At 39.4% G+C, this 27,634-nt stretch overlaps 1 protein-coding gene across 4 annotated transcripts in view; it reads right to left on the bottom strand.

Moving 5' to 3' along the window:
- The window catches only part of NME7 (NME/NM23 family member 7), a 94,015-nt gene that overhangs the window by 30,386 nt on the left and 35,995 nt on the right, over positions 1-27,634 (bottom strand). For all 4 annotated transcript variants that reach the window (XM_075513466.1, XM_075513494.1, XM_075513474.1 and 1 more), the window contains 4 exons: positions 26,094-26,199; positions 11,369-11,433; positions 10,429-10,497; positions 6,487-6,588 (listed from right to left, as the gene is read on the bottom strand). In XM_075513466.1, the coding sequence (XP_075369581.1) occupies positions 6,487-6,588; positions 10,429-10,497; positions 11,369-11,433; positions 26,094-26,199 (342 nt within the window). The remainder of the gene's footprint in view (positions 1-6,486; positions 6,589-10,428; positions 10,498-11,368; positions 11,434-26,093; positions 26,200-27,634) is intronic.

Here is a 27,634-nt window from a genome sequence, read left to right as displayed (position 1 = left end):
CTCCAGTTCCACATGACACTGAACAGCCATCATAAGACAGCAACCTTCAGGCAATAACAAGCCACATTTAAAGCAAGCCACTTGCAAGCAAAAGGCTCCTCCAGCACTACTAGTGCTCTGATTTTTGTTCTAATTTCCCCACAAACATATTTCAGTGAGGCTAAAGTCCCTCTTCCTATCAAAGGACTTCCCGTTGCCTGCAAAGGGAGGTTTGGAGAAGACAATATGCAAGAAACAGAGCTCTAAGTAGGTCACCTCAAAATTGTAACCAGATCATGCACACATGCCACTACAAGGTGCATACACACAGCCCATTAAAGCAAACATGCGGCAGGGGCAGAGGGGGTGTCAGGGGCTGGCAGACCTCTGCAATACCCATTCAGAAGCAAGAGAAACACATAGGAGAACTTACTATGAACACTGAATTCATGCCTGTAAAAATTAGTTATTGGATTCTTGACTCTCAGGTGCTCCCAGGGCTACACACAGCTTTACAGGAAGAACAATGACATTTATATATCAGTCTTGTTTCTGGTGCAACCAGTGCACACTCAATCCGTTTTAAACCAGGGAAAGCAACTCACTGCCACAGGTGTGGTGTTTGGCATCCACACAGACACAGGCTTGTCTCTGACAACAAGCTGTAACACTTTTGGAGGTAAATTTCAAACCATACACCAACATATTGACAGTCTAAAGCAGCGGTGGCAACTCACGGTTACAGTCACCTTACAGCTGTGGGTCTTTAGAGCACAGCTGTCTTAACACTTCCTTTCTTCTAGATCCAGTCTTAATAAGCCCCATGCCCACGCACAGAGGGGTGACACAGAACAAGGTAGAAGTCCTGAACCCACTGAGAGTTTGGGCTTTATGAACCAGCAGTGTCAGCTCAGCAGAAGGGGGCTGCACTAGAGGGAACAATCTCCCTCCACTGACACTTAGTCAAAAATTACCATGTCCTCCAACTAAGAGGCCTTAGCACTGTCTAGAACACATTTTCATTAGACCTGCAAAGGCTGATGTGGAAATTAAAAACTGAAGGGACAGAGTCAGAGGACTGACCCTAAATAACATCTAAGCAATTCAATCATGTCTTTCCCATTGCAGGCTTAGACAGCAGGATATCGTAACTGGTATCAATCGATCTGTTTGCTACTCTAGCTGATAATGGTCTGGCACTGAATGAAAATTTTTATTATTATTACATGACTCAGGCTATCTATCTGAGTAGATAATCAATTATATGAAAAACTTCTTCATCAAAGAATTAGATTAATAAATCTTATTTCTCTTGAAACACATTATGTACTTCACTGTCAATGCTCTGACCAAGGCTCACTAGGCTACAGGGAGAATCCACATTGAAACAGCTGTGAAGGTATTACCAGAAAATGAATACTTGGGAGCTCAAAAATATTGTATTTCTTTATATCTTCCACTGAACTATTTTTAATGTGATGTAGTATGAAAATGTTGTGCTGCTAATGTAGTTCTAGGAATGAACATGAACATTTTGAGCCTCACGTAGATATTTTTCAGTGCTAGAGATTCACAGGAGGTCTATACAAACAAAAATCTTACAGCAACAGTGCTCTTTGGCTCATACCGTTACCCCTATTTAACTGATGTGATAACTGAGGCAGAAACATATTGAACTTTTTGTCCAAGGTCACACAGTGAGGTCAGGAATGGAGCTAAAGCAGACTCCAGCTCTTTCAGTTCACTGCTTTGTTTTAAACCATCTAATCTCCCTTTTAGCTCTTCGGCGTTGATACAAAAGTATGAAAGACTGTTAATACACTGTTACCCTTAAAATTGCAAATCCCCAACGTAAAAAGAATGTAGGTTAGGATCTAAAGCAAGTATATGAAAATCCCTTTTCAGCCCACTGGATGCAGAAATATTGCAGCACATCCCATCGCTTCAATAATATCTCATAGCAGAAGGTACTTGAGTCACTTTTAGTGTACTGCCAATCCTAACTAAAAGCTCTTAAGACTACTGAAAGTTATGCAATCAGCCAGGAACGTGTAGCTGATGTAGACTCCTGGAATCACGTTATAACCAACTTTTTCATTTGTGTATGATGAAAGTTCAAAAGAAAGGTAAAAATAAAAACATAAAAGCAATATATCTAATTTCTACAACATTTTACAAGTGACTTATGAATACTAAGTAATCACCTCAACAATTCCATGACAAAATGTTACCAGCAGCTATTTCAACATAGAAGATGCACGAAGAAGATGTGAAAACTGAAGCTGTAGCTTCAGACCTAAGTAATAACAAAAGGCCTCCAAGTGCTTCAGAGGCTGAAAATACACAAACACCAACCAAATGAAACATCGATGCCAGCAAGCTCAACCAGTGACTGGGATTCCCTGGCCACCATTCCCCTGTTCCGAAGCTGAGGTTTTCCGTGACAGCCTTTGCTTCCTGCTCCATGTGAAACTGTCAAATCAATGCAGAACAGTTTGCCTTTTTTTTTTCCTTACCACACTTAAACAAAACAGCTTTCTTGATAGTGCACACTGTGCTGCATTTACCCCTACCCCTCCAAGCATTTTAATGTCTTTACAATGAAGAAGAAGAAGCATAGCTTCTTTTCTGTTGAACTTTGGTTGCAGTTAGCAGCTCTTATTTCTAAGTGATAGTGTGTACCAAAAGTTCAAAAGGTTTGTGTTCTGTATTAATCTGATTTAATTAACTTTTGAACTCCTCTTCCTAGCTTTCTGGAGCAGTTACCTCTTTGCCATCAGTGTAATTTTTTTTTCTCTTGATGTCAGAACTGCACCAGTAGAAACAGAGTAAAATAGCACCCAGCACAAAAAAACAGAATTTAACAACCTGCATAACAAGATTTGATAGTATATTTTGAAAAAGGGCTTAAATGATTCAGACACACCATGGAAAATCAGTGGAACTCAAAGTCACTACAGAAATCCCACTCCTATTTGAAATTTAAATATCCAAATAAAAGTGCTCAGCTGCTCGTAGGATCTCAATATCTCAAGCTTCCTAGCTTTGGGTGCACAGCAGAGGCTGTGGGTGCTTCCCCTCCTTGAAAAGATAGTGTCTTGTGTGGAATTCAGAGATCTTTTTTAAACACCCTTATTAACATTGTGAAGAAACAGTATTTTCAAGATGGGCATTCAGAATGGCCTGCTGGCCTTTTATAGAGGTGCTGCAACAATAAGGAAAGTGTAAATACCTGTTTATTACAGTAGATGTGGAGAGAGCTTTCCATTTCTAAGCCCTACGTTAGCCACAGAGGCATTGCAGGACAGAGAGAACGAGGCGCAGAGCGACACCAAGAGCAAGTCACATGAGTAGTCTGGGACCTGGCTGTGAGGAACAGCTAAGCTAGAGGCTGCAATTGGAAGACAAGAAAAACAAGAATCACGGCTGATCTGAAAGATTACAGAAAGGCCTCAGATGAGACCACCAATGACACAAAAAAGTCCAGCTGCACTCCAGGAGCCTAAGCCTGGTGTAATTAAAGATGCTGACAGTTCATCAAGAGTGCAATGACCCAGCCAGCCGCTCAGTAGAAAAGTGCCAGTGTACAAGAAGAATGCAAGCAGCAGTAACAAGACCTGCAGAAAAGCATTTCTCCTAGCGCATACGCTATCCACTGGGGACAAATGTTCCACAAGCCTGCAACCTCTGACACTGAGCTCTTCAATCAGGTCACATTAATTTTGAGAGTGAACATGTCCAGCACAGCTCCTTACAGACAAGTATCTTTATCCCACTGCCCGCCTTCCAGATTTGATAGGCTGTTCACACACTACTACAAAGAGGCTCAAACCAGGTTTTTGGTTAGTAGTCTTCCCTACTACCACATGAGAGGTTTTAATAAAGTATTTATAAGCTGGTTTATAGTGAAGGGTATTTTTGGCAGAGAGCTTTACTGACTTGCAGTGCTAACAAAATATTACCCCAGTTATAGAAAATAGCACAAAGTTCCATTTCATTTTTAGCATTGTACACTTGGTATAAATTGCTAGCTTATTAAAGTGTAATCCTCAAAATGGAACAACTCCAATTCTTTCTTCAGTCCTAAACATCAAGGGAGTTGGACAAAACCAGACCTATTTCCAAATGGCATCTCGCTTTGATTTGGGAAAATTTGTATTACCTCTTTTTGAATGCCTTTTATTGAAGGGTACCCCAAATGCCTCCCTGCAAAACCAAGAACAGACTGAAAGGGCTGTTAACATTCATACCCAGTCTAGATATCTAGACTCACCACAAAGTAATTATTACATTTGCTACGTATCTAAGATATAATTAACAGCACATGTGATTGGGAGAGATTCATGATATAAGTCAAATTCCAACACCTTTATTCACTTCAAACAGCACCTTGCTTTGAAAGTAATCACAGGTATTTCAATGGCACTATTTGCCAAATCGGGTACAAGAGCCAAAGTGACCCAATCAGGTATATTTTGTAGTAAACTTGCTCTTCACCTGTGTTTATAAACAGGCTGGACACACATCAGGATCTAGCACATATAAACAAACAAACAAGTTAGAGAGATCCAGATCTCTCAATGATAATGCACTATTTGCATGACACTTAGATTTACTTTAACCACTAGAATATCAAGTCCATGGTATCTTCACGGTCTGTATATAACCTTGCTACGTAATGAAACTGCTCTTATGGTTTCTGCTACCCCTATTTGAGATAGATACTGTAACCACAAAGTTCAGTTGTGAGCTTCTCTGACGATTCCAGTTGGGAATGACAAAAGACCACTGAGATACCTTAGTCCCTTCTTCCTCAAGGACAAGCTACAAACGCTATCTGAGGAGACAGATAAATTTCAGGCAAAGATCACTCTTGAGAGCAGCTGTAGTTACTGTATATATGCTTTCCATGCCTGAAGAATCAATTAATTTGCAATTCTTACAGAAAACAGTAGACAGAAATATATAACACAGCTGCCTGTCTTCCAAACATACCATTAGTGTAACTGCTATGAAGTCAGTGACCAAAACTTACAGCTGCCTGTTTCCACTAGAAGCAGGCACTTATTCATTTTCACTTCACAAGTCACACAGTTAACCATTAAAAGGGAAACACAAACAGCATAGGTAGGTCACTAGCAAGAGATCTGAGAAACAGGAATTTAGTTCCCTCCTTTGCTGTTTTATTGTGCTACCTAGAGAAGCCATCAGTTTATACATCCCTCAGTTCCTCAGCTCATCAATGGTTCCTTCAGTCACACACAATTTGTATGGCTATGACAGAGCTTTTCATGTGATGTAGTAAGGCAAAATAGAGAAATTCCCCTTGTATAGGTACACTTGTCTTTAATAACCTAAAGCAGCTGTGAAGTTTCCAAGCATATTTTTATTTTAACCTATCAGGCATTAAACAAGCAGAAACATGAAAAGGATATAATAGGCCCAAACAAAACAACTGCATCTTTGAAAGCTTTAAAGACCAGAAACCTTAAACATGGAATTTGAAACAAAACTGAAACCACCATATTGTGTACATTACTACTAATATATCATCCTGCAGTTAAAACTAAGTCAGATAAACAGGTTATGCTCTGCTTAAAAGATGCTAACCCAGCAGAGAAATATTTGAATGTTACCAAACAGGAGGGGAAAAAAAGGTTTGGATAATGCTTTTAACTTGTGCTTTCTATAATGGAAACTCTGGATCTGAAGAAAAATATATCCTGAACAACTTGTTCTCCCCTTCAAATATTAATCTGTGTGAATTTTTCCCATGGAAACTGGTAAACCCACTCAGTCTGCAACTAAAATATCAAATCATAACCAAAAAAAACAATCAAACCCTGACCTCACTGCCTCCATCTTGATATTTCACCTCATGGCTCCTGTGTGGTATAGCAGCCTTCATTGTTTAACAAAAAACTGCAAACTTTTTGAGACAGCACTTATGCTTGTCTCCAAATAGCACACAGTATCACGCATATCCAATTAGTCACCTCAAGAAACAAAAAATAAAAGCTAGAAGCATTAGCATAGCAAACAGGTATGAGAAGTTTTACACCCTTTTTTGTTCACTTCCTTCTAAAAAACAAAAGGAACCAATTCTCCTTTTACAGTTTCATCCTATGAGAATTCCAGACTGCAGTGAACTAACATTTGATTTACACTGGCATGCACAAGCAATAACTATTTGTTCCAGGGCTCTGAAGTCTTGTGTTAGAATATTTATGAATCTTTAACAGAGATTTTTGCCTAGTTAGCTTTCCTTTCACATAAATATCATTACAGTATTTTATCATCTGGTTTAGGTAAGATCAGAAGAGTTGCTAGAGGATTTGCAAATTGATCCACTAAGACTAGCATTTGACCTCCATAATAAGGTAATGCTTACATGTTTCCAAGTAATGCAGCAGGTACGTGACAGCCATACCACACTGCAATGTTTTAATTCACATAGACAGCACATCAACTTTTTAAGCGTTCCTTATCACTCAAGCAAGTACTTACAGGGTCAGAAGGACCACAGAAATCTCTGAACACTTTTGGAGGCTCAGGTTGTATAATCTCCATTGCTATGCAAGGGCCTGAACACAACTCTGTAACCATCTCCTGGAAGAGAAAAAAAGACAGAAATAAATCTGAGCTTCTTTGGGCATTAGCAAGGGTTGTATTCCTCCCCAGAACGAGACCCAAACTTACAGGACAGGAACAATTAAGAAATGTTGGTGCATTTAGGAAAGCAAAGGCATGAAACAAAGATGTCTTTAGTATTCACAACGAAAGAAATGTTTTCCATTTTGCTACTTGGTTTAGAAGGTGGAGATTGAGGTAAATTGGATGTTCGGCTTCAACAGGATACTGAATAGCATGCAACAGCATCCACAATACTTTAAGTTCTTTTGTGGGTACATCCTTATTGATTTGGACCTGGATTTCACAGAAGTATCCCATAACTTGTCAAACTAGACTGAATGAATGGAACACGCTTTGCTGGGTATAAGCCTGAAAAAAATCACACTATGTTCAGCCAGTTCCACAGGCAGCAATGTACTTTGCAGTGTTCCCTACAGGGAGCACGGTACACAGCCTGTATTTGTTTCCAAATATATACCCGTTTGATGGTTTTAAGTCATTAAAATGTCTCTTGGGCTTCTGGTTCTCACTGTCTTTTCCTCACGTATTACTACAGAAGCTGAAACACACAAGCCAACAGAACAGAACTGAAAGGGACCTGTGGCACAACCTGTTAGAGAAAGGGTCCTTGAGCCAGCAACATTCTTGTGGTGTACTGTTACTATAATCTTAGTTACACCGAAATCATGTTTCCCTGGAGTCTCCTGGAGAATAAAGAGACCTCGTGAGTTCTGAGTGAGTGATGAAGATGGGACTTAGTTTTCATAAGCTTAAATTAACTCTGGGCATTAGTGCCAATTTGGAGTTTGTTAGTTAGAGGTATAGGTTTCACAAGCAGAAAGAACCTATTTTGATCTTCTAGTCTCACTTCCTTTTTTAAAACATGCCCTTATAATTGCATACTTGTCTAGAAATTTGGGCAGACAAGTTTTAAACAAATCAGGACAATTAAAAGAATCAAAACCAATGAGGAAAGGGGAAAGGAGAAAACATTCACAGGAAATAAGGGAGGACAGGGAAGGACAAGCACGGTACTGCAATCACACCCTCAGCCATGGGCAGGTCGAGGATGAGCCATGGCAAAGAAGAAGAGCACACAGAGTAGGCAAAAAAGCAGCAGGAAAAGAAGGATTAAGTCTTTCTCTGCCTTTTATGAATTGTGATGGAAACTAAATACACAAAGACTCCAAGCCAAGCAGCATTGTTCCAAAGAGTTGGTATCTTCATAATGGGTTCCACACTGAGAGCATGTGACTCTGAAGTCAACAGGACAGAATGTTAGCCAGGTGCCTCTATCATCAACCTGATCCTAGGAAATGTAGGTAGAAGTATTCCTGAGAGGACATGAAGAGTGCAGACTAGTTTCATACTCTACAGCATGAATAAATATTTTAATTCCAAAAACTGTCTTATCACCAATGGATCCTCTGTTAATAGCAAGTCAAAGGGCAATATATTTCATTCTGTTAAGAAAAAGTAAATTGCCACAAAGTCACTACATTGTACAATTTCATTGAATTCTGTAATCTAAATAACTGTTAACAGGAAAGTGGAGAAAAAACAGGCTTTTAACTTAGTTGAATCAACTGAATTGCTCCCTGCAAACTGGTTTTTCTTGTTCCTCCCTTTTCTATTGTTTCTGTATGAGCACTGACATCCCACCAGCAACAACAAACAACGTGAGCAAAGTTACTCCTGACTCCTTCATTACAACACAAAGCTGAGGACTGAAGACCAGCTGCCATCACCTACAGCAGAGAGGCATGTGGTACTATGTGAGACAAGCTTGGTCTACCTTACACAGCCTCATCAAGTCCAGAGTTGAATTCAAATAGCAGACACTGTTTCTCTGGTAAGACTCCCAGTTACAGCTAAATCAAATTTTCTTTAGCAAATAGTTTATTCATCAAATAACACAGCTTGTGGTCAACCAAACCATTCCTGGAGCTGGATCAAGCTCAAGCATTTTTGATTAACAAAGTGGATTCTGAGCTTACCCAAAATAATCTCTATACTTTTTTTCCTATTTTCTTTTCTGGTTACAGTAGGAAATACAAAGCAAAACAGCACAAAAACTAATCAATAATATGCAAAATCCCATGCAGGAAATACCAACAAAGCTAAAATTTTGGGCAATTGTTCAGCTTTCTCTTTTCACAGAGAAGTGCTTTATATACAATGTCAAGTCTTTATCTGACTGACAAGGGGTAACCAGAAGAAACGGGAGGACAATTTTTGAAAAGCATTTCTGGATGCCAAGTATCTTCTGTGCTGAGTTATTTTGGAATGATAAATAAAATTCAGATCAAAACAGACGGTTCTGAGTCACAGATATAAGAGGTCATATTCTTTCTTCAATATCCTATTTTGCAACATACTTCTTCCTATTTGGCCTGCACTGACAATATCTACTGCGGTTCCCATATGTGTCTTCTCCGGATCCCTTTACCATCATGATTAGCTTTCCCACGTTTTCCTGTTTCACAGATATCCTAAGTGCATGGAGATATTAATTTCATTTCATTTCAACTGAGTGCATCCAGCACATATGGCTTGCAGGACAGAGCCCTAGATTCTCACTTTTCTTCAGCTCCCATCTAAAACATAACTCCTTTATTGACTTACCCTGTTTAAATGCCACTTTCCCTTCTGAGTAACCCTCCAATTAAATTATATAACTACAATTTGCAACTTACTAGGGTGTCAGAGATTGTAAAAAAGAGCTGCAAAAGATGGTAGAGAATTTCCAATTTGTTTCAAAGCAGAGACTTCTGCAGTACCATGGGATTCTTTGGGCCCTGAAATACTGGTCAGATATTACCATATTTAAATTCTGCCACATTCCTACAAGTCTGCCTGTCCAATCTTCCTTTGGTCCTTGTCAAAAACTGTTATCAGAGGAGACTTTAAGAGCATTCCCCAATCTGAGAGCGAACTAACAGTACTCCTAACCTATTTAAAGACAAATCTACAAACCCTGTTGAAGTAAGTCAGACTAAACAATCATGAAGGTGGGAAAAAAAGAAAATTAAAATGTCATTATCAGAGAAATATTAGTAACTGTCTGGAGTAATCTTAGTAACCGCGAAGAAAACTTTTAATAATTTAACCATTTAAAAATTAAGGATAATTTGCATAGTACATAGCATGGCAGTGAAGCTAAACTCATTACTATTTGTAAAATGAACCAAAATCCTCTGACAGAAGGTGATACAGAAATCCAAGCTCATCGTCTTGTATTCCTGTTGTTCTATCTGCAGTCAGAAAGTTTTATGTGACAGTACAACAAGGCATAATAATATATAGAGTCTTAGACATCCACTGGGATTACAGCATACCTTAAACTTCTCAAATATTCTGAAGATCCACAGAAGTCAGATCAATAAACTTAAGAATAGCTCAAAATGTCATTAGGAAAGCATTCAAATACAGAAGCCCCATTGTAAACAAAATAATAAATATATATTCTGGTCCAAGCCGCTATTGCAATATCAAATCAAACAAAGATACAGATGTGACACATTCTCATAGCTCTACCACAATAAAATACCTTATCTGAGGGTCTTTTTTTTCCCCCACTCTGTTGTATTTTACAAATTCCTTGGCTGAACAATTTTCACAAAAGACTCTTCTTTCTTACAACATAGATAGCACAACTTTCAAGATGAGTTAGTTTATTTGAGAACAAGCTAGAACTGGTCAATACCAGGTTCCTAAAAGAAATCCTGTCACAATCCCCAAAAAGGAAACATGTGACTGCTTCCTCGTCTAATCATATTTTATTTTTAAACTGATTCTTCTCAAACTTATGCTTACCACATATTCAGCGACGACACCTTTGTAAATCTCATAAAATTCTTCCACATTTGCGCGCTCCATGTTGAACTAAGAAAACAAGAATGTTAGACAATCTGCCTTAAACAATGACCAAAAAAAAAAAAAACCAACAGACAGACACCTCTTCTTAACCAGCAAACATTCAGCATACTCTTTTAATTTTACTAGGTAAAAGGAATGGCTTTACAGCTGCAATATGATGTTTGTCAAAAACTTAGCCAATGATGCCACAGGCCACATAGCACACAGTATCTTCTTCCACCTTAAATATAAGTAGACAATGTAGTGTTGGCTGATGCTACTAAGACATGCAAGAGGATCTGCCTGTTGCATAGTAAAGGAAAGGGGCTATTCTTCATTTGTGGTGGGGATCTGAGTCATAGGGGGATTTCAGATCTTGAGACTTTCACAAAAATCAAAGGGCAGGACTTACAGGACTACTCTTAGGAACAATCTCTATGCCAACTTCCTTCAACTGCTGAGGGTGATTACAGTGTCAAAATCCTTTAAGTATCTTTAAAAACCTTCCTCTAAATTCATACTAAATATATATTAAAAAAAAATGAGGAAGGATATTAACAATCATTTCTCTAATCTTAGCTAGTACATTTTGTAAAGATATCTCAAATTGCTCCAGAAGAGACAGATATCATTATCCCCCTTCTAACTATAAGGAAACCGAGATACAGAGAGGTAAAGTGTCTTGGCTGAAGGTCACCCAGCAGCAAGAAATAGATCAGCTGATCAATCAAACAATAAAACACAAATATCACAAGGACAGTGCTGATCCCAAAACATTGCTACACAGCCTGCACAAGGGTTTTGTATCGCAGGAAAACATCTGTGCATTGCTGTGAAGCACACACAGCACTTCTCCAACTTCTGTTTATCAGAAAAACATACACAAAAGGAAACCTACCATCTGCAAAGCTGAGATCTGAAATCCTTCACTGATGATGGCTTTTATAATCTTTCCAGCTAGCCCTGAAGAAACACACAAAAGACAGTATTCAATTTTAAAAAGAAGAATTTACAACTGGATGGTATTTATGCCAATATTTATTGCCTTATTTTATATTTATTGCCTGTTTATATGCCTTATTTTCAAACCAAAAAAACAGTGTTTGTGTAATGCTGTGAGAGGAAGGAGAGAGCAGAGCTGAGTTCACATACTTACACATGTTCACTCTGAAGTGACTTGTTGATGATTTCAAACAACTAAATTCCATGCAGCTGTTGAAAAGAATCTTTACCAAAAAAAGGTAATTAGTGAACCCTTTGCTTTTCTCAGATCAACTGCAAAACATGCAGTTGCTTCAAGATCAAGATTTATACTTTTAATTAAGTTCCACCAGCAATACTGATGCTTAAACAGTAACCAATTCAGGGCACAGGCTGCCTATTTTGTTGGTTTTATACAGTGTTCACCACAGTGGGAGTCCTAATTTAAGCTAGAAATGATACAGGATGATAATAAATATTCCCAACAAATCAGCACAAAAGTTCATGTCTTCTATGGGAAAAAAATATTAGTGCAAAATAACCTACTGCTTCTAAGGTTATAATTCACAAATATGTTATTGTTTATCATACTGCTTGCTTTATTCTCCCCAGAATGCATCCTCAAGGAATGAATGAATGACATTGTAAAACAAAACAGTAAACTTCAGAGAACAAGAACCACTGATTTTCCACTGAATGTGTATTTTAGATTTGCCTGTGCTTACAAGATCAGGCCATTTGAAAGATTATTTCAGCCAAGCACAGTACTCTCTGTGACTGTACTTCATAGAATAACTATTTTTATAGAACCTAAATGCCTGTCCCCTAGTACAATTTGTGAGAAACTACACATTTCTGGACATTTATTCAGAGCGGAATTAATCATAGAAGAATACCCTGTAATGAATGACAACAGCAGGATTTGACTCCTGGTCTTTAAATCCTTTTATTAACTAGCCTTTAAATTGGAGGATTTTTTAGCACTGCATAAATTTAGTGGATGAGAATAAAACATATCTGGTGTTTAGGTTCTAGCATTCTCAAGACCTAAATTGTACACGGTCTGCTAATACCTGTAGCATAGGACTGGTGAGCTTCCTACCACGTTAAGAGATCAGTGGAAGCTCTGAGAAAATGAGACTGATAGTTGGAGGGCTTTCAAAAATTGTATTTACAAATGAAAACGAAAAAAGATGTCCCTGAAGTATCCCCCACCGTATTTTCATGTTAAGGGTTATGTAGAAAATCCTTACACATATAAAACAGTGCATACTTCGTCAAAAAAATCTTCAAACTACTAAAGGGAAAACCTGAGATTTTGGTACATACTCCGTCCACACAGCTCCTTGAGCTTAGAGAACGTAGAAACAAGTGGAGGCAGGTGCAATTCCTGCCATCCCACTATACTGTTACACCATGGCTCACTAGCACTGATAAAAGTTTCCTTATAACACTCCTGTGAAACCAGGAAAATATATTTCCCTTTTTTTTCAAGGTGAAAAAAAATAATTGCAGCAGCAAAACGAAGGGACTTGGACAGGTTTGCCCAGGAAATGCAAGACCACATTGGAGAGAGAAACCAGACCTCTAGTTTCTTTTTGTTCATGCTGCTGGAAAGGCTGGGCAGCTCAGATGTTTCCACACACGGGTTCCAGTGAGGCAGCCAGCCTACAGTCTTGACTTCAGAGATGAATGGCCAGTTTATAAAGAGATTAAGTGACTTGCTGGGGATCATTCAGGAAATAAATAAATGAATAAATAATCTGTGACAGAGCATAAACATTTCCTCATTCTTCATTTTCAGAGCCAATACTCCAGTCAACAGCCACTGCTTCACAAGAAACCAACACAGAGGGAAGAAAGGGCAGTGGCAGAAAAATGTCAACTGCCACTTGCAGGGACAAGGCAACCTTGGAATGAGAAAGCGGCTCTGCATGACAGATCTCCATTTTACACTTTATCAGTCAAGAATGGGCCGCTTGCATAGATAGGCCTTCACAGCTGGCAAGAATCTAATTAAAATACTCATCAGGTATCAGTTTCTGGGGTATTACGGAGATCTGCTTTTTACAGAACTTTTGTCCTCAGCAGTTTTACAAGCTGTAAGCAAAATCCATGTTTTAGAGAAACAAAGGGAGACTCAAATATTCAGCTTTCTGGGCTGTTTCTCTACTGAAGTCATTAAGATTCTTCTTCTCTGTAGAGAGAAGACGGGCTCCTTTAATGATAGAAATCAAAGTAGGAATGTGTTTTGCATAAAGGCCTTTAATACAAGGTTCATTTAATAATTAACTCTGATAAACCTATCAAGATTTTCCTCTACATTGTATTCCTGAGTTCACTCTCGCTCATCAGAGCAACAGAGCACCTTGTTGCTCCAGACAGATTGCCCACAACTGCAACACCCAAAAGGTTTAACCAAAGGAATTATTGTCACCATCGTACACAGATAGATGTCTTGCCAAAAGAATTCAAAGTGCCTTGAGGAACAGGCATGAGATTTCATTTATGTTTGCAAAGCGGGATGTTAGCTCCACTTCCCAGACATGGGAATTGAGGCACAGGAGGAGAAGCGAGTTGCCAGTGGCAGCACTGATCTACAAATCCAGTGACTTTGCCTCCCTTATCCCAGTTTAGGCAATACATGTATCACTTCTCCTAGGGACACTTTCCTTTCAGACTCTACCTGAACCAAAATAGAAACAAAAAGCATAGAGGCAATCCCCAAGCAACAGAAGAGTGGAAGCTCAACGCTCAGTTTGGGATCTGTTTCAGGCTTTCAGCCAGTTGCCTGACTGAATTGGGACGTGTCCTCTCCTTTGTGGGCAGATAAGGCTGAGGAAAGAACTAATTACATAGAGTGCCATTTCGGCAGCTTTCAACAATTTGTTTTCAACTTTAAAACCTAGATCTGTAGTGAAAAAACAACTTTTTAAGGACCCTTTGAACAGGGCCAGTGCATGTTTAAAATGTGATTAAAGTAAGAACCCAAATCAAAGCTGCAGATTAGGCACCAGTTATGACGAATTTTCAGTCACAAAGCACAAAAGAATCACAAGCATTACTAAATACAACTGGGGGAATTTAGTACTAATCCTAAAAAATATGAGAGTGAGACAGAGAGAGAGAGAGAGTGTGCACACACTTTATGTCTCCTAGGCAGCATTATGTTACTACGCACCTAATACAGGACAGATAATCTTCCAACGTATTTTAATCAGATAAAATAAGGCACCAAGGCCTCATCAGCTACATTGATCTTCTATAATTGGTTGCTTTACAACACACAATATTTGAAAATTGTACTTCATTAAGAAGCAGAAAGTAGTAGGGAAGACATGAGACTGAAAAATGTTACAACTGTTTGCAGAATTATGGATTGGAATAAAATAAAACAGTTCATGAAAGTCACTTTTAACCTAACAGCACTTTAATTAATAGGATGTAACAGCTGTGTTACCAGGACCTGCCAGTCCCAGTGCACTACGAACTACCAGTCCTACGACTAGGGATGTTACATTCTCTTCCCTTTGTTCTTGGCCTATTTCCCAATTTAACCATTCCACTGTTAAAAGCTTATTAGGCAAGACAGCAGACTGCCTTCAAAGCAAGTCAAGAACTAGCTTCTTCATCTCAACCTCTATATGTCATTTTTTTAATACCCTTCCAATAATTAAAACAATTAATTTGGAACAACAACAGTTTTCTGACAGGAATACACAAACTGCCATGACTGATCAGATCAATGATCCACCTAATCCGATAATGTATTTCTAGAAGCAACCGGTACCAGATGCTTCAAGTAGCACTAACTATAAGTAGCAATTTCATTTCATGTCTATTTTTGACATTTTAAAATGCAATTTTGCTTCACAGTATAATGAAATTATCTGATTCCTTATTGCCAAGTGTTAAGGTCCTGTCCCAAAACTCCAGAGAATCATGATCAGGCTTGACTCTGAGCAAAGTCCTTTTTGAATTCCAAATGAGGAGAAAGTGGGACTCAGAGCTAGGCCCTCCTGCAATGTATTTCAGTTGAAGTTGTCACTAATCTTTGTTTCAGACAACATTGCAAAACACTGTGCAGTAGGAAGCTGACAGATGTCCTTCTCAAAAAGTGCACTTCTTCCCATCAGTTGATCAACCTGTCCCCTGAAGAACAAGGTTTATCTATGTCTTCTCTTAGAGAGTTTTTTCTACTCAGAAATAACGCAACTCTAGGCATTCTTACTATGCAACATAAATACACCATTTCTAGACTCCCCAAAAGTTTGGCCATAGCAATAATCTGCAGCTATTGATCTCCCAGCCTTGCTGTGTACTATATGAAAAAGGGTATCTAGTCATTTCTGTATTTGTACTCTGGAGCACAAAGAAGTGAGTCACAGAGGGACAGAGGGTCTCCTGAGTGACAGATGCTGGGCCAACAGAGAAGAGAAGGGGAGCTCAAAAGCTACCCAGCCTAACCATGAGGGGGAAAAAAAGACAAGTGGATGCAGACAGAAGATAAAGAGGAACATGTGAGGAAACGATGACAGCATATTGTTCATAGTGATAGAATCCAAGATTTTCCATCATTCCTCATTTCTCTCTAAGCATTGTATTAAAGAAGAACCTTAAGAAGTTTGAGAGGGCAGCTTTACAGATGTTTATGGAGAACTCTATCAACACTGCAGCACTGGTGAAAATCTTTACAAACAATATTCATTTGAAAATACTAAAAGGTTGAAGACGAAAGATATCACCACTGCTTTACTGGAGAATAGAAGTTGGCATTTTGCTAGCACAAGAAAAATTATGCATACAGACAGTAAATCTTAGGGGACCTTGAAACCAAACGGCTGAGCATTTGATGTGACTGAGAACAGGAACCAATAGAAAGATTCAAAGGGGGTGGAAGCTTCAAAGGCTTAATCCCAGCTGCAACCTTCTGAACCGCTATGAACAAGGCAAGACCACACCTGTGAATAACACACAGGGCATTAAGACACAAAATGATGAAAATGTGTAGGAAAAAAAACTGTTCTGGGAGTTCTTGCATGGGAACAGATGGGAAGAGTCACACTTAAAATTCAGATACAAAAACCCATACAGAAATTCAAGTCAAAGATCACAGCCAGGCTACAGAAAGTATCCAGCAATTTGGCTGTGCAGTGTGTGCCATTTCAGAAGGGAATTTGAGGAAGAAAGAAAGATTAAGAAGGAAAGATCAATACCACTGAAATAATTATGCTGAACTCAAACTGATGGCTGTACATTTACAATAAAACAGAAAGGCTTAGGTTTCTGTCTTTCATTGTTCTTGTACTAAGAGAAAGCTTAAAAAGAAATATCCGGTTTGTTTTTCTTTTTACTTCTTTCGAGTCGTTCATTATCTTGTACTCCTTTAGCACATCTACTCTGATTTTTATTCACTTGAAAAGAATATGGTCAATCACTCTGGCCAGGAGAATGTTTCCATGGCTATAATGATTTTCATTTACTTTTGCTTATTTCTCGAGCGTGAACAAAACTAAACATGGTATTTTAGTTGAAGCTGTACTGCTGGATTATATGATGGCATTCAGTATTAGAATTCAAACCATTTGTATGCTTACTAATATTTCTTTCTTTTTTCTGGTTATCCCTGCTGAACACTGTGCATGGGACTTTTTATGAATGGTTACAGTTACAGAGAGGAAATGGTTAAAATTATGCCTTGTAGTGTGCATTAGCCCATAATTATAAACATCATTTTAATCTACTATTCCACTGTCAATTAACTTAACTCTGGAGGTTAAAACCCTGAGGAGATCCCTTATAACCTACTCCAGCCTTTACTAATTTTATACTCCACTTCCTGTGGAAGGTTTGCCAACTCACTGTCCTAGATCAATAGTAAATATACTGTAAGCTCTATCATTTATTTTCAACTTGGCAAAAGACTATCACATATTCCTACATTCTGTGTCTTGGCTCTTTTCAGACCTAATACCTTGCCTTTCTCTTTACGCTCTGATTTGAAAAGGGCACTAAGAGAAGAGACTTCAAGATATTTATCTTTTGCTCCAAGGTACCGTGAAGTTAGACTATGCATGGCTGCATTTTTTTAACTTTTCTAAAATGTTCTCAAAAACTTCTGGTAACAGAGGTTCCATTACAGCCTCAGGTACCAGGCCAGTGATATACTTCGAAGTTTTCCTTAATTATTACATTAAATCTTCTTTTGTCTAAATTAGTAAATATGCACATATTTTCCAAATTTACTTATAGAAAGCTGTACATCCCTGTCTTCTCCATCTCAGGTTAAATAAATGCAACCCTTCGAGTTTTCATCAAGTTTTCATTCGCTAAATCTCTTATTCTTTTTGATCTCAGTTGATTATGTTATTTTGGAAACAGAGTGCCCAGAAACTGGACATGGTACACAAGTTGGGTTCTCACCAGCACTGAGCAGAACTAGTTACTGAAAAAAAACCTAAACAAAGCGTGTCCAACATTGTGAACACTGACTGTGCTTATGATATATCACTATTCCAACCATTTCTCTACAGACTTTTCACTGATACCCTGCCAGTTCTTCTCTATTTTATATTTGTGCATTTATTTTCCCTCCTCCATGGTAGTGCTATGCAGATGTTTATATTCAGTTTCATCTTCTTCTCACTGCTTCATTTCTGCAGTTCATCAGGACTGTTCTGAATTCTAATCACATCCTCCAAAACTGTAGTAGGTGCTTTGTACCATCTGCAAACACTGCAAGCAAGCTCTGTCCTTCCCCATCTGTGTCATTAATGACAATATTGACAAGAACTGGCCCACGGATGGGTAACAAGATTTCACTTGTAAAGCCCTTTTAATTTGATGTGCTCACGTCCAGTCCAATGTTCAGGAAAACACTGAAAGCTATGCAGATGCCTATGCTGCACAGATCTAAACGTACAAATTACTTAACTAAAGGAAAATTTTCATTTCCTAACAGCAAGGGACTTTGATGAAGGCACTGATATTCAAGTGAATTAGACTATCTGGCTCTGTTTTACCTTCCTTTATGGAACGTATACTTAAAGAATTCAGAGATCAGTAAAGCATATTTTCCTTCAAAAAAGACATGCTGGTAAATGTCCATCACATCATCACTATCTAAGTGGTTTAAATGAAATTATAGACTCTTGATTCATCAGTTTCCTTGGTATGAAAGAAGTTTCATTAGCCTGAAATTCCCTGGACCACTCTTAGAATTAACTTTTCTCTAACCCTTTAAGAATGAAAATCCCAAAATGCAGTAATAAAGCACTCATTCCTAATGTCTTTTTTTTTTTTTTTTAATGTTAACAGCATCGTCCCTGCACAGAGATGATTTTCAGCAATAGGAGCACCACTAATATAAGTCTACTGAACACTATTGGGAAACACTCTCTTTACAGTAGTAGGAAGATACTTATAAGCTTCAGTAAGAATTGGCTGTGCCATTTGATCTGTTTTTTCCTCTGAAGTATACCTCCTCCTCTTCCTTCCAGTCTCAAACTGTCAGAAAGGATTTCCAGATTCAGTTCACCTCCCCTCTACCTTAATCAATTCAAATGTAAAACATATTTTTCATACTTTGAAAAAATAAATGTCACTTCCCCACTAGCCACTGAAATCCAAAGTCAGTCTAAGTTGGGAAGCCAATGCCAAGCTGCTAAAACTTTATGCAGGAAATAATCAAGAAACAACATAGGCTTGGTTTCAAAAACAAACATCCCAAGCAAGGAATATCCATCATCACAACTACAGCAAATAATTTAAAACACAGATGGAAGTGGATGGACTACTGTTCTCATGGAAGCTAAATTTTTTTCTAAAAAACGGTGATAAAGTGGTAAAGTAGGTTGCTTTTATTTTAATCACTTTTTCATAGCTTCTCTAAAGAGAACAAAACCAACAAACCAAAAAAAAAACCCCAGCACCACCAGACACCACCAAACACTTCAACACCCTATATATAATATATTGAAGGAAAACATAAGAAACAAAGTGCATTTAATTTTGCATAAATACGTCTTCTGTCTGGGCAAATCCGTCTGCAAAAAAACGTCTGCATCTGAAAGGGTAGTGCTTTACTAAGTAGTTTTCACATAATTGCAGCACTAAGATTGCCATATTGCATGTGGGAATATCCAGAGGTCACATCTCAAATGATCCACTGTACTTTTTTGAAGCATCTGCAAAGATTTGTGTTCATCCCACTTTTTTTTCCATTTCCAGATTCTATCTTCAAATGGTTCCTTCCAGACTTCTAACTGTTAAGTGCATCAAGGCTATCACTGATGCGCCTTTGTACTCAACCTTGTAGACAAGATACAAGGAAAAGTTCTTGCCTATGATGAGAAGTCCACAGCATCTGCAGTTCACCTTTCTATTATGAATACTTATCACAGACAGAAGATATGCTTTCAGATCCTTATGAGAAACTTGCTTTCCTCATTTTTTTCTCAAGTAGGAGAAAGCAGCTTTCTGAAAACCTTGTTGTACTACTAAGTTTCCTGAAAATCAAAATAATGAGTTACTCAAACTTATGTCTAAAAACCCAGGGTGGGGAAAAAAAAAACCACATTTCCAGAGTTTGGTTACAATTTTTAAAAATCTTATCTAATGAACACAAATCATCATGACAAAAAACAATTATATAGATACCTAGTCCTGAGAATGATACAGATTTGCACCTCTTCTATCCCACCCTCTCTTTCTTTTCCAGCTTATTTCCTTTCCTAACTACACACATGTAACTATACTTAGCACACTACAGAGGTCAATTGGACATTTTCACAGTGATGTCTTCTCTCTTTCAAAAAGCAACAAGTATATTGCGTGTCAGGAACAGCTCTTCAGCTGTTTGCAGTCAGACATATAATCTGCTAAAACGTTGGGTTTTAGTCCTTTTCTCCCCACTCTCTCTTGTAAAGTAACTTCATTTGAGATCCTACATAAGTAAACCCTGTTTCTGTACTTGCTTGAGACTGAACTACTGTCCTTGGTATTCTTTTTGTCAAAGATAGGTTCACTTCTGGAGCGAGGAACTGCTCTCTCAATTAAAATTTTTCTAAGTCTTCGCATAAATAAGAAAATATGATTCTTATGGTTACCTGTCATGCAGCATTTTGTTGATCAATATAAAGGTCTATGAATTTCTAAAGCAGTCCAGTAGGTATTAAGTTAAGATAGGAGCTCTCTCTAAGATTTATCATCTACTCAGAACAGGTCTAAAACCACATTTCCACAGAATCTCTCTCCCAGAGAAGATTGGGAAGAACCCACTTCTACTCCTTTTGTTTTGTATGAGACTTAAATTTTAGTTGAAGAATAATGTGGAAGACAGCACTGTAACTTTTTTTATTATTATTACAAAAGAGGGACAAGGGTTTAACTTACCAGCAATGTTAGAACAAAATCTCAAGCTTAACACACACTAGGAGAACAAACCTGTCTGGGTAGCCAGTCTCACATCTAGGAGCCCTCAAGACCATAGAGGCTTCCTTACCTCTAGACAGGCCTTTCAGTTTGTATCAGGTTCAATGAATTCCTGACTAGCAGTTTTGCTTTTCAAGTTCGTGGCACAGTTCGAGCCCCAAATTTGTTTTTGGCAAAACTCTGACTTTAGGAGAACCCATGTCTCAGCTTGGGAGTGCAGAAAAGGAGGGCAGGATTTCACCTCTCAAGCTCTGTGCTGTAACCTAAGTACAAAATGTGAAATATAACAAATTTCTAACCTCAGCCTTTATAACCTGATCATCATCATCACTACTTTCATCATTTTTTCCGTACTCATTTTTCAAAGGGATTAAGTAAAAGCCACTTCAAAGAAACTTTAAACCAGTCACGAAATACCAAATTCTAATTCCTACAGCAAACATGACTAAACTGTTACACATAAATACATTAAAATTAATCCCACCCAGTGATCTACAAGGTGCTATTTCTGCTGACAAAACAGTTGAGTCATAACTGTCCTCAGGGCATTAAACTGAAGTTCATCCATTTTGGTGCATTTACAATTTTGGCTTCTGAGCACTACTGCTAATATCTCCAGATCTAATAACATGAGGGGAATTACAAAACAGAGAATGTCTAAATGATTGCAACTGTGACCTTGTAACTGGATTATCAGAAGCTCCAAGCACAAGAAGCAAGTGGGTTACAGAACACAGATCCACACTAAAACCCTCCAATTATTAAACAATTAAGCCCTACAATCCAAATCAACACACTGAGGAGCTGTGCTTACTAGTTACCATCCTCCTCGACTGAAAACTGCTCTCAGAAGAAGAGAAGGAGGAGGCTAAAAGACACTGAAAAGTGTGGCAGATTCTAGAGGCATGAAACCACATTGTGTCTCCCTGACGCACCCCTGGTCAGAACAAGTCTGCATGGAGTAGCATCAGGTTACTTTTGCATTCTTTCAGCTCTCAGTAAAGAGGAATTGGACTGCTCTTGCGAATCGTCTTCAGAGTTAAAATACAACCACCTTGCCACTGCCAACTTTCCAGCCAGCCAGGGAAGTGCTTCATCTCCACCAGGAGGAGCCGCTAGAGAATGAGCTAAAGCTGTCTAGTCCAGAGCGCTGGGGTACATTGCCTTCAGTAGCCTTCCCAGCTGTTTTCCTATCTCTGATCCTCCACAGAAGATGTTATGCTGACACTAGACTGACAAAATAGGTATTGCCTTCCTTCTTTAAGAGGCACGTATGATACACGTTCCTAGAGGGCCAGCAATACCACCCCTCCAGCATTACCAGCACCCTTGACAGCTATAGTTAAACTTCACATAACTCCCCTGACACCCTTTATCAGGCCCCAGGGTTCCTCAGACACTTTCGGTACTCTCGCTTACAGGACTTACCACATGCGTGAGCATTGTTGTGCCATGTCCTGCTGCAGGTGGCCAGGCTGCGCTGCTGCGGCTGCCTAGCAACAGATGTTTCTGTATGCCTGTCAGGAGAGGGTCAGCAGGGCCAGAGATAAAACCAACAGTGATTTTCCACTGCTTTCTCGCTGGATAGGAACCCTATAAACCCTCTGTGGTAATCAAAGTCAGTTTCTAAGAAAGGACTCTGAGAATTAACCAGCGTAAACTAGGGATTAGATCCAACCTTTCGACAGCAAGGTAAGCTTGCTGAAAAGCCTCCTAGCTTACAGCTGTGGTTAAAGAAAACCATCTTCCAGGATGGAAAAATAGAAGATTTTTCCTTCTAAGAATCAGTTATGCAATGGACTCTGGAGGAAAAAGAAACACTGGGAAAAAGGACCGGAAAGCAAAATTCAAAGCATGAATTTGGTCAAATGTTTCTGCAGAAATAAAGACTAAAGCTCCATATGAGCTCAAGTATGGAAGTGAAACTTCACATAATTGTAAATGTGTAATGAGCATTCATGGTAATTAGATAATCAAGTTCAAAGCCTCAGCAGCGCATAGGAAATGGTAAAAAGGTTTATTTTTAGATACTTGATACTGAAAATTTGTGGAGCACAGATCAAATCTGCAATGCATAAGAGGCTCTGCTGCTTTGACCCACATAAATTCCTCTTCATGCCTCTACCTCTGCCAAACTGCCTTTTCACACTGATGGCCACACAGGATTGCCTTTCCTCTCCAGCTGCTGTGTTTTCACTTACATTCTCCCCACCAGAAACAGCAGGGTGGACAGCCACAGCTAGAACCTCTGTTGCTGGGGGTTGCTGTTGCCTATTTTTAAGACCACGCAGTCTCGTACATGCAATTTTGCCAAAAGGGCAGTTCACCACTTGCTATAGCACCTACTTCAACTGAGATACAGGAGATGTTGCTGGTATAACCAGAACGTCTCAGGTATCACTGAACACTGTTGCTAACAGCCGTCAAAAGGGAGACGAGATGAGCAGGGCCTCCCCACTTGTCGTGGATCACTGAGCCCAAATAGGTCAGCCCTTCCCTTCTCAAACTTTCTGCCTACCGATGCACAATCCATGGGGCCAACCTGCTCCACTGCCATGTCTCTGCTCTCTAATCCCTAAAGCCGGGCTTCTCCCTTCTTGTCTGCCTGTTTCAGACAGGCAGCTGGGAGTTCTCCTGAGCAGATTGTTTGGTCCCCCCAAACCCTTTCAGCATGCTATTCCCTGACTCCAAAACAGTCTGCACGGGGTAGGAGGAATGGTGGCATTTCTGTAGAGACAGCCTGCCACTGCCACACAGCATGCTCAAAACTTTAAAAACTTTAAAATCTATAGGAGGCAAAGGCCATGATCCTTCAACTTTAAACCAGGCGGTTTAATCATAAGAGAGTAATTTCAGAATTAAGACTTCCAAAAACCGTGGCAAAGCTAGGCACAGCTCTCTACTCTGTTGCACGTGGTTCTTCCAACTGTGACGATGCAAAGTGCTTTATAAGAAGACCAAGTGTACCAAAAGAGATGCCACTGAGTGACGTTTTTGTTGTTACTTACAAAAATAGGCTGAAGAAGAATACGAGAAAGACTAAGGAAGACAGAAGAGGATAGGCTAAGAAAGCCAAATCCTCTCCCCTGTGACACTCCTGTCCTATTGGGCTGAGGTTGGAGAGTTCCTGCAGCCCTTGTGAAGAAGGATTCATCTTGCCTCAAACTGCAGACTGGAACCAGTCCAGTTGCAATATGAAGGCACACCAGCGCTCTCAGCCAAAGAGGGAGGCCACCGCCCAGCCACAGTGACTCTTCCCTTCCCTAAGCTCAACCCCCCTCAGAAGCCAGACTTCTGGAAAGCTTTATAAGACCTCCTCAGTCTCATAATCTCTTTAAGAGATGCAGCACCTGTGGCTTTTGAAACACTCGAAGTAACATTGGAGAAAACAGGCAGGAACAACAGAGCTTAGTAAGGTAAAAGCATAACCAGTCCCTGAATTCCATCATTCTTGATATTAACCTAAAATTGATAAAATGCTTTGCTGACTTAGAAAAGAAAATTCAGTTTTGATTTCTTCATTGTGTTGAGGGTAGTAATCCAAGCTGTATGGACAGAGAATGCTCACACAACGTACACTTTCTCTTTCAAATTTTAGTTGCTGTTTGGCAGCTCTGGTCTGCCTTTCCAGTCCCCTGTGATGTGACAAAAAGGACTATATAGTGGATATTAAGCTCAACTTCAATCCAGTCTTTCTAGCGCTCACATTGCAAAGCTGAGTGTGCACTTACATCTTCTGTTTATCTGTACCCGTACCTCTTTCTCTCTCACCACCCCCACGTCCTCCAGATACTCACACTCCCAGAGGGGAGTATAAACAGGGCCAGAATTTGTCCTTTGGCATTCAGAAAAATTCTGAGAAGTTCAAGAAAAAAGAAAGAACGAAACAGGGCACTATGAAATCTGCAGAAATGAAGAAGATTTGTAGGAAGATTTGTAGGAAGGACAACTTGAGCTCACTAAGAGAGAGTCTGAGCACCCATATGTAATAGAAATTATATCTTAAGTATAAGAAAGCACAGCCCAAGCCATCCACTTTGCTATTTTCACAATCAAATTAAGGACCCTAACAATCCTGCCACAGAAAAGTTTGTCCTCTGCAAACATTTAGCTAGGTAAGATGATAGTCCCCACTGCTGCCCATATTTCTGTAAAGGAAACATCAGTCTGTCTTTGTTGCATGGCAGACTTATCAGTAGCAGATACCATGCAAGGCCTCAAAGAGATAACAGGCATAGTATCAGCAGTGAGTGCAAGACTCTTTCTTGTGAAAGCCATTTTTTTTTCAGCAAGCTCTCCGGACATCCTACTTGAGGTGTGAAAGGCCTGGAAACTGCTACAGCCACTTCTGTTGTTTCCATTTCAGCTATCCACAGAAAAGTGATTAAATGTTGCAGTGTGCTCTGCATCTTACTAAGAAAAATCTCAATGCTCTCACATGGCAATATTTATTCTGCACTCAAAAATACTGTTGCAGTGCCAGAACCAAAATATTTTACTGCACTCACTGCTCCTACACATGCTCCTGTATCTAAGTACAGGACACAAAAGTCAGATTATTTTTGCATGGTAACATTTGGGCATTAAACATTTCCAATACTCATATGGTGAGCTCACAGGGCATTCTCCAGTACAGAAAGCATCATGGAGTCCAACAAATGCTTTAGGTCTTTGGCTTACTTTCACAGAGTAAACAAGCCTTTTCTACCTTCCATCCCCACTGCATTCAGCAGAACAAGATTCATATCAGCACAAAGGTCCCTTTGTGAGTAGTTTTAATGTAATGTGTTACTGCATGAGTGGAAGACCCTGCAATATGGCCAGGTGTCCTGCTTTCACTCTGCTGTGAGGATGCTAACCTCCAGCAGACAAGTGTGGTGGGCAGACAGGAGCAAGGATGTGGTAAGCTGTCAGTAAGATTCATAAAATCTCAAATGTATATTTTATCCTTCTGTTTTTCACCTCTCCCTTCTTATTCTGAAATTAACAAGTATCCATCCACATGGAAAGCACATGACACACTCTTCATGGACCTGAACTGCAGAAACACTAAAGGTGGATGCAAGACAATGTTATTTGCATACTTTTGCATTTACTATGAAATACACCCTGTGCTCTTGCAGTCTCATTCTCCCAAAAAAGGGCACAGGAATGATCATGGATACAATGAAGCACACATTGCTTTCACCTCCACTATATGCACTGCTTACCTTCGTTAACCGCATGAGGCTTAATAATGCAACAAGTACAGTTTGTGAATTTTGCGCTGTTGACTGGTCCGCGACCTCCACTGGAGGGAAAGAACAACTCCAGCTCCTGAAAACAATTATAATTGAATACATTTTAGATTGATCTAGCTGCATACATCAGGTTCTATCATAAGTAACAACACCTGAAGGATCCATAGTCACAGAAGATAAACCTTAATTATAGATTTTTGTGCTACAAATACTTTTCCCCTATAATATTCTCTCAAATACATCTTTCCCTCTCTCGCACCATTGCTACAATCATAAAAACACGATTCGAATATTTCTTGCAACATCTTTCCTTTCACTCCTGCAATGCAATCCATTTCCACTCAGAGCATTCAAAATGCTGCTGCCACAATCATTTGGTAGAGGTGTTCCCAGTTTTCTGAATTCTCTCTTTCACAGAATCACAGAATCGTACAGGTTGGAAAAGACCTTTAAGATCATCAAGTCCAACTGTAAACCTAACACTACCAAGACCACCACTACACCATGTCCCTAAGCACCTCATCCAAACGTCTTTTAAATACCTCCAGGGATGGTAATTCAACCACTTCCCTGGGCAGCCTGTGCCAATGCTTGATAACCCTCTCGGTGAAGAAAAATTTCCTAATATCCAGTCTAAACCTCCCCTGGCACAACTTGAGGCCATTTCCTCTTGTCCTATCACTTGTTACCTGGGAGAAGAGACCAACCCCCACCTCTCTACAACCTCCTTTCAGGTAGTTGTAGAGAGCAATAAGGTCTCCCCTCAGCCTCCTTTTCTCCAGGCTAAACAACCCCAGTTCCCTCAGCCACTCCTCATAAGACTTCTGCTCCAGACCCTTCACCAGCTTTGTTGCCCTTCTCTGGACACGCTCCAGCACCTCAATGCCTTTCTTGTAGTGAGAGGCTCAAAACTGAACACAGTTTTCGAGGTGCAGCCTCACCAGTGCCAAGTACAGGGGGACGATCACTCCCCTAGTCCTGCTGGCCATACTATTTTTGATACAAGCCAGGATGCCATTGGTTTTTTTGGCCACCTGGGCACACTGCTGGCTCATATTCAGCCGGCTGTCAACCAACACCCCCCAGGTCCTTCTCTGCTGGGCAGCTTTCCAGCCATTCTTTCCCTTTCCTCAGTATCTTTCCCAAATCCATGCCTATATACATGTATTTTATCTTTCCCCTTTTCACATCATCTTTTCCACTATATGAGCAAAAATGCAACTACCATCCATTTCTCAGTATGTTTTCGTTCCATATACAAAACTGACCTCCATCCCATTTGTTTACAATTTTTTTCCCTTTTGTCTTAAACAACTAAACTTTGTCTAAAATTGTTGACTCAATCCTCATGCCTTATTGACCCTATTATTTTTTTTTTATCTTACTGAATTGAAGCTGATGAACTCAATTGCTCTGATTTCTGGGATGAATCAAAAGAACCTTTTTTCCTCCAATCACTTCCTTTCTTCCCACCAGCACTATTCAGTTACCATGTAGCTTGGGTCTTAGAC

The sequence above is a fragment of the Mycteria americana genome, chromosome 1, assembly GCF_035582795.1.
Source record: "Mycteria americana isolate JAX WOST 10 ecotype Jacksonville Zoo and Gardens chromosome 1, USCA_MyAme_1.0, whole genome shotgun sequence".
Lineage (NCBI taxonomy): Eukaryota > Metazoa > Chordata > Aves > Ciconiiformes > Ciconiidae > Mycteria > Mycteria americana.
This window is presented reverse-complemented; position numbering and strand designations above follow the sequence as displayed.